Source organism: Peromyscus leucopus, chromosome 8a (assembly GCF_004664715.2).
Source record: "Peromyscus leucopus breed LL Stock chromosome 8a, UCI_PerLeu_2.1, whole genome shotgun sequence".
NCBI lineage: Eukaryota > Metazoa > Chordata > Mammalia > Rodentia > Cricetidae > Peromyscus > Peromyscus leucopus.
This window is the reverse complement of record NC_051085.1, coordinates 9,435,961-9,448,751: the sequence shown is the minus strand read 5'-3', so window position 1 is coordinate 9,448,751 and position 12,791 is coordinate 9,435,961. Positions and strand designations below refer to the sequence as shown.

At 43.5% G+C, this 12,791-nt stretch overlaps 1 protein-coding gene across 1 annotated transcript in view; it reads left to right on the top strand.

Moving 5' to 3' along the window:
- Positions 1–9,307: 9,307 nt before the first annotated feature.
- Rev3l (REV3 like, DNA directed polymerase zeta catalytic subunit) overlaps positions 9,308–12,791 on the top strand; it is a 151,910-nt gene continuing 148,426 nt past the window's right edge. Inside the window, 1 exon segment of the mRNA XM_028874844.2 lies at positions 9,308–9,566. Coding sequence (XP_028730677.1) covers positions 9,428–9,566 — 139 coding nt within the window. The 5' untranslated portion in view covers positions 9,308–9,427.

Below are 12,791 nucleotides of genomic sequence, written 5' to 3'. Positions count from 1 at the left end.
CAGGTCAGAAGAAAAATGAAGAAGAGCAAACTGGCTAACAGGAATATTACATGTAATTACCTGTTGGAGAAGGAATATGGCAAGTGTCAGTAATTGTTCTTTTAAAAATAATAAACTAGGACATAAATTCTTTAAAATGTTAAGGATTTCATTTTAAATAGACAAAGGTTGCCAACCAAAACAATTCTCAGTGTGCTATTTCTAACACTATAAAGTTTGAAAGTCTGTTGTGCACCACCAGAAAATAGGTAGACTATCCTGGATCCTTATCACAGTGGATCCTACAAGTCATTAAAATAACTGTAGTAGTTTGAATAAAAATGTCCCCTCCCCAAATGGCCCCCCGCAGGTTCATCTATGTGAATGCTTAGTCACCAGAGAGAAGAGCTGTTTGAGAATTAGAAGGATCAGCAGGTGTGGCCTTGTTAGAGGAAGTGAGTCACTAGGGTTAGGCTTTGAAGCTTTAAAAACCCATGCCATGTCCAGTGTTTCTCTGCCTGCTGCCTGTGGACAAGGACATAGCTCTTAGCTACTTCACCAGCACCATGCCTGACTGACTGCCACTGTGCTCCTTGACATAATGATCATGGACTAATCTTCAAAAATTGTAAGCAATCCTGGAGGTTTTAATGTTTTTTTTTTTTTTTTTTTTTTTTTTTTTTTTAAATAAAAGTAGCCTTGATCATGGTGTCTCTTCACAGCCATAGAACTGAGACAATGTATATGAAAAGTTTTAATTGGCATGGGGAATTTTTGCTACATTGCAGAGTGAAAAAACTAGGACACTATTTCCACTATGTAATATATTCATAGAGAAAACTTCTAGAAATAATTAAAGCAAAATGTTAATCAGACTGTCTCTAGGAGGGATTGAATAATCCATACTTTATGGTTTTCCTTAATGTCTGTGCTGTACACTTAAAAGTATCAAAATTGAGAAAAACACATTTGATTGAAAAATTAAAGAAATACAAGGACCAATCCATATTTAGCCATCTGAGAATAGTCTTTTCTGGTCTCTGGAATGAAGATATAGCATGAGGATCAAATCTTAGGAGAGTTCAGTGTCAATAAAAAAAGGTTACTAGGGGACGTTCTCCTGGAATTTAAGATGTGAAAATAATGGTGTGATAAGAGCTTCAGGGCTAGGAAAACTGTGGAATGTATTGGTCCAAATAACACCATGTTTTGGATTATTAAGTTGGAATCCCTTAACCTAGCCTTCACTTTATGTGTTTCTTCCAGTCTCTTGCGGAGTACCTATAGGAATGTTCCAGGATCGGTTGGGTATGGTTTATCCCATACTGTACTGTAATCTCAGTACTCAGCAGCCAAGGGCAGGACTGCCAAGAGTTCAGGGATAGGGTAGGCAACACAGTGGGTTCCAGGTCAGTTTGGGCTACAAAATGAGATCCTGTCTCACCCTCCCATTTAAAGTTCCACTGTAAATTCTGAATATGTAATTTAAATGAGGCTCCTAGAAAACTAAGGCCTCAGTTCTAATACACTGTTGTGAAAGTTTTTTGGTTTTGTTTCTCAAAATTACCTTTTATAGGATCAGTAGTTCCCTTCTTAAGACCTTACTGATAATTTACACAAGTGGAGAGAGAAAAATTTAGCTTCCCCCCAAAAATGAGTAGATTAATTAGTTTAAAAGATAATAACTTTGTTTAGGAAATTCATCTATGATTATAATGACTCCCCTTTGGTTTAACACGAGAGAAATAAAAACACATTTTAGAGCCCAACAAATATTAATTTTAAAAGACTTTATTTTTAATTATGTGTACATGAGTGTAGGTGTCCATGGAGTCCAGAAGAGGCCATCAGATCCCCAGGAGTTGAAGTTACAGGTTGTTGTAACAAGAGTCCTGGGGCATTAACTCAGATCTTTTTGAAGAGCAGTACATGATCTTAACCACTGAGCCATCTCTCCACCCCCTTATCTGCTTAAAAAAACAAACAAACCATCTTATTGACATCTGAAGTCAACTATAATTTATTTGTATGTGACACTAAATAGAAAAAACAAACTTAAATTCAGTGTCTTCTCTATTCTCAAAGCACACTTCTGATACCACAAGTGTGAGGATTCTCCCTGAGCCACTTAGCAAGCCACTTATATAGTATGAGATGCCAGCTGGATGTCCTCTGGTTCAGTTCTGTTCTCACACTAATCTACCCAATAGCATCAAATCTGAGAGGTGAAGGTTCAATCAGCAGTCACCATGGGATGCTAACAGCAGATTCCAGGTTGTTTAATCTGTGTTTATGAGTGGCAATAATTCCAGATTTCCATAACTCCTGTTTAGGTTCAATTGTTTTCAGGGGTGGTTTAAAGAACTCAGAGACAATTAACTTATCAGTATATTATAAATAATACTAAAAGAATACTGATGAGAATTAGAGGAGAAGATTAACAAAAGGGTGCAGAGCTTCCTTGCACTTCCAGCCTACCATGACCCAGTAAAATCCATGTGTTCATCTCTTGAGATGTTTTCTGAATCCTATCTTTGAGGGGGTTTATGGAGGTTTTGTTATATGCCATACATGATAAAACTGGTGTTCAATTCACCTTCCACCCTTCAAAACCTCCCACAGGTTGGAGGATGGGGCTGAAAGTCTCAATCTCTAATCTTGCTTTGATCTTTCTAATGACGAGCCCCACCCCAATTGTTAGCACACAAAGACACATTATTTTGAAGATCTCAAGGACAGTCATATGCCAAGAAACCAGGTGGAACCTATTTCCCAGCATCACAGACACAAAAGCCCAAGTAATTACCTTAGCAATTTTATCCCTGTAATTTATTTTATAATCAATGTAGATATTATTTTTTTTCTGACAATAGGGAGAAACACCATAATTCTGCTTTCCTGGATATGAAATTTTGAAAGCTTTTAAATTCAACTTTGTAGACCTCCCCTCCCACTTCTTTGCTTGAGAATCACTAACAAAAAATATAGTTGGCATTTGTAGTGGTCATGGGTCATAGCTGTAGATAGTGAAGAGCACTTTAGGAATTGGTCAAGAATAGCAAGTTTTTTCTTGTTTTGTTTTGTTTTTTTTCAAGACAGGGCTTCTCTGTGTAATTTTTGGTGCTTATCCTGGATCTCACTCTGGCAGACCAGGCTGGGCTTGAACTCACAGAGATCTACCTGCCTCTGCCTCCCGAATGCTGGGATTAAAGGCATGCACCACCACCGCCCAGCCAAGAATAAATAGCAAGTTTTTGCTGGCATTTAGAAATGTATGGGGCATCTCTAATTGTCACAACAACATGTAATGTCCAGGGGACAAGGATGTTCAATGCCTGCACAATGACTGTTTCACAGAAAATGCCAGAAATCCCTTTGTTTGGTTTGATGATGTAAGTCAGAAAATCTAGAAAATCCTGATAGGTGTTTTGCTTGAATATTTGATTTCTAAGTTAAATCCAGTGACACAACAGAACATACACAGAGGCAAAGACTATATGTCTTTTCCTACTTGCCACCTAATTGTGTATAATTGTGTATCATATTCATGATGTCTCCTTCAGACAAGACAATGGTGTGTGTATGAGGTGTAGTAAATCAGAGTCCAAGTGAGTACAGAATAAGCATGCTGCATCTATGACTGAGTCAAGGTGCTGACAATTTTAAGATCTCCATTTGAATTGGAATTTGTTGCAAAAAGAAGATGGTAACATTCAAAAAATACAAGTGAACAAAGAATCCTAGCCAGGTGGTGGTGGTGCACACCTTTAATCTCAGTACTCGGGAGGCAGAGCCAGGTGAATCTTTGTGAGTTCAAGTTCAGCCTGGTCTACAAAGTGAGATCCAGGACAGGCTCCAAAGCTACACAGAGAAACTGTCTCGAAAAAACAAAACAAAAAAAAAAAGAATCCTATCATATTCCTTCTTGCTCATATTTCTTTCCTGTGACCAACCATTTCCTGAAAATAACATATAAAGAGCAATCTAGGGTTTTTTTTCTTTTTAGTCCTTCCTTATGTATCAGTAAGCAGAAGGTAGAGAATATTGTTAGAATGTATACATATGAAGAAGGGAAATAAAAACAGTTGAGTTTGTTTTGTGCTGAGTTTACACAGTTGTGACATCACAAATACATATGGATGTAGAAGCCATGAAATTCCAATTAGGTAATTTTGGTGATTCCACATGAGTGAAATACTACTATATTTGCATTTAAAACTGCTTTGTACAATATAAAGATGAATGGTGCAATTCATCTAAGAATTTAAAATTTCATTTTTTCCTTAAACTGAATTAAAAAGCAAATTAAACTGGAGATGATATTGTATGTCTATAACTCTAGCACTCAGGAAGCTGGGACAGAAAGACTGTATGTTCCAGGCCAGTCTGGGCTACAAATCAGCAAATTTAGAAAACACCATGACCAGTGGAGGGAGGGAAGAGAGGAAGGAGGAGAAGGGAGATGAGGAAGCAATGGCAGCGTAATAGTTTAGTACAGAAAATGACATTTTGTCTCTGTAGTTGAACCAGAGTCTACATTTTCACTTTGCTCTGAGGCTCACAAATCATGCAACTGGACATGACTGGGCTGTTTAGTAGTAAAGGATTAATGGGCACAATTTAGATCACAAATCTTTCAAAGCCAGAGAGCAAGGTCTAGAAAATATGCAACTAGAAACAACTTCCAGGGAAAACAATGCCTAGAAGAATGTACATCTCACATTAGTGTTATTCTTGTGGAAACTCGTCCATACATACCACCTGCAAGTCATCATTTGTAACACCAGAAATAAATGTTATTATTCCTCCCAGAAAAATCAGAGACTCTCACCATGGTGTCTGTCAGAACTCATCTTTCTAAATAACAGGTGAATCGTTATTCACTTTTGGTGGCTGGAAATTAAACTACACACTGAAGCCAGTTTCTGATTGTTAGCATTCTTTCCAATTAATTCATATCTAAGCAAATCATTCTGGTGGCTTGGGAGTCACTTTAAAAACTTGAATACTAAATATTAAGGGGTCCACACTCTTTGTGGCTGGTATTAAACATTTATCATCATGCCACTAATCTCATGTTAGCACTCTAGCTGCAAGGGAGTCTGAACCAGTTTTTACTTGCCAGCTTCTAAAGTACAAAAGAGCAAACTAGAAGGTTGTAGTGGCTAATCTTCATTGTTAAAGTGATTAGAGTTAGAGTCACCATGGAAACACACGGCATATCTACAAGGGTGTTTCCAGAAAGGTTTAATTGACAAGGAAAGAGCCACCCTGACTGTGAACAACACTATTCTATAAGTTGGGGTCCCTGAATAAATTAAAAGGTGAAATGAGCCGAGGACTAGAATTCATCTTTCTCTGCTTCCTGACTGGACAAAATATAAGCAGCTACCCCACATTCTTGTTACCATGTCTTCCCCTTAAGGACTATATTTCTTAGAACCTTAAGCCCAAATAAATTCTTCCCTCCTTATGTTTCTTCTTGTCAGGTGTTCTGGCCACAGTGAGAAAAGTTGCTAATACAGAATGGACTGGCTGTTGTTGAATAAGAAGCCAGTATGTTCTCCCCAAAATACAGTGGTCTTTGCCTACTATTCCAGATAATCAATCACTAAGAGGTAAATGTTTTAGATTGATATTGAAAAGTATTGGTACAGACGGGTAGGAAGGCTCTGAGTAAATGGATAAGATGGTAACTGTCAGTCAATGAGCTAGAATAACTGAAAAATGTTAATTGCTATCATTGAAATACATTTTTTTTATAATTCTGGCATATAAACTCTGCAAGGATAGGTATCATGTCACCATCTCTCTCATTACCTTAGCAAATGATAGCCATTAAAAAAAAACTATTTAGGCCTGGCGGTGGTGGTGTGGTGGTGGTGGTGGTGGGGTGGTGGTGGTGCACGCCTTTAATCCCAACGCTGGGAGGCAGAGCCAGGTGGATCTCTGTGAGTTCCAGGCCAGCTTGGTCTACAGATCGAGATCCAGGACAGGCTCCAAAGCTACACAGAGAAACCTGTCTCGGAGAAAACAAAAACAAAAACAAAACAAAACAAAAATTTAAATTTATGTTTGGCATTTTACATTATTGTACATATAGTAGTCATCTGGATGTGAACTTTCACCCATATTATTAAATTTTGAGTCTGATTACATGCCTGAAAAATTAAAATTTTTTTCATCATTTCATAGATGAGAAAATAAACTGATAGTTATCAGACAAACTCACTTATCTAGTAAATTAAATTTTAAAACAGAGTCACTAACTGAAAAATGCTATAATTTTTTTCCAGGAAGAATATATTTATAAAAACTATTAAATTGTGGTTAGGAGACTGTTATCAGGTTTTTAATTTGATAATCAACTTTAAATTACATGTAATAGAAACAATATTCCTCATCTAAAGCTGTAAATGTTTTTCAGGAGTCAACATTATTTCCTTGGAGTTCTAGAAGAATGTGAAACATGGTTGTAAGTGCCCTTTGAAAAAGTAAATCATGTTTAAAGGTGCAATGGTCAAGAATCTTGTTATAGAAAGAGCTACTCTTAATTTGACACTTTTACTTTTCATCAGTTAGAAACAGTAACTTTAATTTAAACATTATGTATGGATTTCATCAAATATAATATAGGATTCTCAATCTTATACTGTTTGAGATACACAGTTGGGGTACAGCTGGATGGTGGGGTTGCTAAGAAAACAGATTGCCATTTTCCATCCCCCCAAAAGTGAGTTAGTAAGTGACAAAAATATTACAATTTAAAAAATATCCTAAGTGCCACAGAACACCGTGGAAATCACTGACATTGTCAGTTTGACATTCTGCTTATATAAGATACTTATTTTACCAGAAAGCACATTAAGTATGCACACATTCACATACACACACACACACACACACACACTGCAGATGAACCTAGGGCTGTGTGTGGTAGTCTTATTTTAAAATAACTCCTATAGTCTTTTAATACTTAAAATCAAGTTTTAAAAATATATTTTATTTTATTTTTATGTGCATTTGTGGTTTTGCCATGGGTGCCAGAGTCCCCTGAAACTGGAGTTACAGACAGGTGTGAGATGCCATGTGGGTGCTGGAATTGAACTCGGGTCAGCGCTCTTAACCCCTGAGCCATCTCTCCAGCCCTTAAAATCAATTTTTAAAAATTTCCCTTGTACTAGAGCTGGTAGTAGGTTTATGCCCTCGTCTTGCCATTTATTATGACGCTCTTGAGGGTAATCTACTGCATTGATCGGTCTCAAATCACCCTAAGCATAGATCCATATTAGCATTTATGTTATAGAAACCTTCTCTCTGTGATGTTTCCCTTTAAGCATTTTGATTTTATGTGAAAACCCACAATGGCTGCAAACAAGGAGCTTTCCACACCACTCCAAATCCAAGGGAATATAACCAACCAGTAAAATGCACCAGTATAATTCTGTAAGTGGGACAGAATGAGCTCTACTTTGGATGCATAATGACTGTCAAGTGTCTTAATTCCAGCGGCAAATTTCAAAGCTGAAACCATAGTTTCTGGTCCTATGACTTAAATCTTTTTTTTTTTTGGGGGGGAGGGGTTGGAACCCATAAAGATTAGTTTTTAAGAGAAGCCCTTCTTTTACACGTGAGAAAACGGAGGCCTCAAGAAACCAAATTATTTGTCCAAGGTCACGCCCAATATTAGTGACCACGCCAGACAAAAACCCATAGGTTGTAATTTAACATCCACACCAGCAGCATCTGTTCCCCTCACCCACCCCACCCCCGACCCCCCCAAATCCCTAACTGCATCACTCCCATCACCGCTCAGGCTCCAAATAAAAGTTGTTTTTTGTCTAACGGTCCTACCCCACCCCCCCCTTTTGCTTCTGTGTCAACCCGTAGTAAAATCTTGCACAACGTGCACATGAAAACACGGTACGAGCCTTTTTCTCCCCCTCTTATGCCCAAATTGTCTGTGAATGGCTCTCAGGGCTCAGCCGGCGGCCTGGAGAGGCGTGGAGGGAGGTGACCCCGGCAAACAAGTCTTGAACGTGTACTTGCTCCGGGCCGGAGGAAACCACGGTGAATGTAAAAATGCGGGGCGGGTAGACAGGGGGCGGGAGAACACCACGACGGTGGGAAATCCCTGTGCTGTGCCTCTGCCAACCCTGGGCAAAGCTGGGCAGGGCCGCGCGTGAATAAATCTCATTCAAGTGGCCGGGCGGAGACACTGCAGCACCGCAGAGGAGAAGCGGGGGCGGGGGGAAGCGAGGCGGAGCGCCAGGCTCGCCGCCGGGGCTCGGCTGGGGGGGGGGGAGGGAGGGGGGAGAGGGAGGGAGGGAGGGAGCACCAGGGCGGCCCTTTTATAGGCCGAGGCCCGCGCGCCCCCGCCCCTCGCGCTGGCCCGGGCTCGGCGGCGTTACCTGAGAAGGGCCGGCCCGGCCCGCGCCCCGCCCGGCCCGCCCGCCCGCTCGTCCGCCCTCCTTCCCTTCCTCCCGCGAGGCCCGGGCCGCACGAGATCTGCGCCGCGCCGCCTTTCTCCCGCGGGCGGCTTCCCTTCCTTACCTGGTGGGGGGGCGGGGAGGGGGGACAAAAAAAAAACAAAAAACAACAAAAAAATCCTCTCCGCGGCCGCCCCCGCCTCCTCCCTCGGATGTGACATGGCGGTCGGCGAGGCGAGCGCCAGGAGCCGCCAAAACCCCGCGCCCCTCGGAGCCTATCCATGACATCGGCGCTCCCCGCCTCCTCCCCCGGCCCCGCTGCAGTGACCCTGCCCACAGGCCGAATCATCGATTCCTCGGCGCGTTCCGCGCCGCGCCGCGCGGCCCCGGCTTCCCGCCAGCCCCTTCCCGGGGCCGCGCGCTCCAGGCCGGGGAGGCGGGGAGGAGGACACCCCCCCCCAAAAAAAAAACCGGGTCCCCGCCGGGGCGCGCGCTCGCGCGCTCGCCCGTCCTCGCTCACGCGCACACACACGCGCGCGCGCACCCCTCCTCCTCCCCCCTCCCCCAGTGGTTGCGTCCGTGACATCATCATCATGGCAACAAGAGCTGCAGCCTGGGACCGAGGAGCCCGTGTGATCCCCGGCGGCGGCGGCCGCGGCGACAGCACCAGCGGCACCACCCGACCCGACGACCGCGCCAGGGCTTCTCTCCCGCTGCCTGGGGCCGGGAGCGTCTGAGCAGGAGGAGGAGGAGGAGGAGGAGGAGGAAGAGCAGCAGGAGGAGGAGGAAGAGGAGGCGGCGGCAGCAGCACACCCCAGCCCCGCAGCCCCCCGCGCGCGCGCCACCGCCGCCGCCGCCGCTCGTCTCGGGCGTCCGTGCGAGGGGAGGGGAAAAGGGGGGGAAGCCGGACCGAGAGAAGGGGGAGGCGGCGCCTCTGCGGAGCCGCCGCCGCCGCTGCTGCCGCCGCTGCTGCCAGGTCGCCCGCCAGTGGAGGGGAGGCGGTGGCGGCGGCGGCGAACATGTTTTCGGTGAGGATAGTGACTGCCGACTACTACATGGCCAGCCCGCTGCGGGGCCTGGATATCTGCCAGTCCCCCCTCACCCAGCTCCCTGTCAAGAAGGTGCCGGTGGTACGAGTCTTCGGAGCGACCCCGGCAGGTAAGCGGGAGCGGGCGGGCGGGCGGGCGGGAGTGCGAGCGCCGGGGCGCCGGGGCGCCGGGGCTGCCCTCCCCGCCGCGCACTCGCGCGCACGCCGCCGGCCCTCGCCGGGGTCGCTGCGGGAGTCTCCCCTCTCCTTCGCTTGGCTCGCCCTGTTCTCCCGCGCGTGACAGGAGGCGCAAGATTAAATAAAATAAAAAATGTGGGTTCGTGCGAGCGCTGCGCCCCCCACCTCCGCGGCTGGGCGCCGGGGCTGGACCGCGCGAGCGGCGGGCGGGCTAGGTCCCCGGCTCGGTGGGCTTGGTGGGCTCGGTGGCGGTGCCTCGTCCCCCCCCCCCCCGCCGCCCCCCAAGGACGAGTTCGCGGGTCCTTAGAGGTCGGTCGCTGATGGGACCCCGGGCCCTCGCTGCATCTCCCCGGTGCCCTGTTCTAGATAGACCTGGCTTTGAGAGCAGAGGCGAAGTGTCAGCCCCGATGTCAGTGGCTCCCCGTCGCCTGCTTCTCACCCTCGCTCTCCTCTGCCCCTGCCGGAGAGGCTGTGGCTTGTAGAAAGTGGCGCCCGGGGGGCCAGATAATCTTTCTCATTGAGGTGACCATGTGGCTTGTGCTGCGAGTGCGGGTCGTGACTGCTTCGAGTTGAATGCCGTGGCGGGGACCGAGCGGCATCCTCAGGTGCCCCGGCTTTCAGGAAATGGGCATCCGTGGAGATAGGACATACGTGTTTGTGTCGCCCGACCTAAAATATTGCACTTAATGGAGGTGAATCCGTTAGCCAGCACAGCCAAGCTCGGCAGCATGGACGTTTTACAATGCCTCTGGGCTGGGTTGTGGGGTTGCATTTTAAAAATAGCTTAAAAAAAAAAAAAACTATTTTGAAGAAATGGTGGGGGGGAAATGACAAGCTATGTTCTGGAACGCTCGTTGGGATTTACAATACAAATAGGACAGTGGACACCTGTACAAGGTTTTTGTGTGTTTTTTTTTTTTATTTTTCAGTTTTGCATTTTACATGCTTTCAACTCTTAACGTGAAATGATAAAGCCGTATTCTGGAGGGGGATGTTCTCACCAAGCTATTGCCCTATGGGATTGTAGATAGCATTTCCCACTTGATGCACCTCGCCCTCATCGCCATTCATCTTGATTACTCCAGCCCGCCTCTGTGGACTACACCAAGATAATACCCTTTCCAAAATACAGGCACCCATTCTAAGCTACTACCTTTTTAATGTGAATTTTCTTTGTCAAAAATGTCAGTGCTATAAATAAGATTTGGTAAAAGACTCCTTTTTACAATAGTGGAAGTTTGACGCTTGTGAACTGTGGAGGATAGAGAATTTGAATGCTGTTAACAGTTGGTGGAGAGTACAGCCCTTGGGACTCGGAAGACTGGAAAATAAGAGGCGTTATAGTGTCCTGGAGGATAGATAGGTTTTCTACCCTTTTAAACATCGTGGTGCTGTCTTTGTTTTGATTCGGAATCTCGGAGTAATACACTGCCTGCTCTTCCTTCAGCTGCAGAGAATGATAGTGAAGTTGATTTTCAAGTCCTAGAGCAACATGCTAATAGGCTATGTTGTGGTGTTCCAGTTTGTACGGTGGTTGAGTTACATTGCTACAGTTTGGTTTTTCCTGCTACACTCACTAAATATGTGTCTCTGGGTGATTTTAAAACTGTATCATGTAGGAAAGTTTTGTGTGGAAATACATGAATTTCACTAACAGCACAATTCTGTGAAGGAATATCCTTTACAAATAGTAATATTTGTATATGGTATATACACTTGTGTTTCTGAATACTGGAATGTGAACTATTTCATAAGAAATATTTATCTCTTTTCTTCCTGAATAACTTACAATAGGTCGCCAGCCCCTAATTAAAAAAAAAAAGAAAAATCCAGTTTTTATGGTGTTCTATGAAATGTATAGTGTAAATGAAGAAAAAAAAATAACTTTTCATACAAGCAAAACCAAACGTTGAGTTGCTAAGGATTGAAATCAGGTTGAAAGAGGTATAATTCACAGGCTTAAAAAATTTGTTTCAAGCATGACACATGAATGTAAATGTCAGTTTAGGACTCAGTAATTCGTGCAATAATATATGTTAATAATTTACTTGGTTGGTATATGCCTTGGAGCTGAGGTCAAGAGAGAAAACAATAAAATAATTCCTTACATAGTATAAAACAAATCTTGTTTCCACAACAAGAAGAAAATTGAAGTCCTTGGCATATACTCAACAGCTACAGTTTTCATAAATCAAGCATTTTTAATGTCAGAAACTCCCAGTGGAATTAATATTACATTCAATCTCAAGAAAAACTAAGCTGCAGAATTTTCTGCTTTTGAATTCTCTTCCCAAAGAAAACTAGTCCAGGCCATGTAAAGAAATAAAACTTGGAAATAATTAATGTAATACAGAGGCCAGAATATTTTATTAAAAATCTAATGCTTGTTTGGTGTGGTGATGCTGGATCTCTGAGTTCAAGGCCAGCCTGGTCTACAGAGCAAGTTCCAGGACAGCTAGGGCTGTTAGACAGAGACCTTGTCTTGGGGGAAAAACAAAATCTGAATGCTAGAATTTGTATTGAAAACAAATTTACTAGTACAAAATGCAGGTAGTTCATATCTTTACTAACAAGCAAAGACAAGAATGAATATTTGTAACATCTGATAAGTTCATGAAGCGCCATAAACATCTTCAGTTTATAGGTGTTAATTTTGGAAGTCATTAATTCTTTATTTTGGTTTGGAAAAAAAGATTTTTTAAAACAATTTGCTTTTCAAAGAAGGTCCTGAATAATAGCATCAGAAGAAAATTTCTCTCAAAATGGCTATTTAAGAATTATAAATTCTGAACGGATTGGAATACTGCTATTGCATGAAAAGTAATTTTCTGCTTTAGGAAACAGTCCAGTTAACTTTTGTTGTCCTGTTTTAAGGACATACTTTGCGTAAAGTAAAAAAAAAAAAAAAAAAAAAATGTCTTGGATTTAAAAGTCTCTGTTTTGAGTTGAAGTCACTTTATTTTATTTTCATGTGAATGGTGGAATTATTATTAAAAAATCCTTTGGCCGGGCCTGGTGGTGCACGCCTTTAATTCCAGCACTCGGGAGGCAGAGCCAGGTAGATCTCTGTGAGTTCGAGGCCGGCCAGGTCTACAGAGCGAGATCCAGGACAGGCACCAAAACTACACAGAGAAAGGCTGTCTTGAAAAAACAATAAA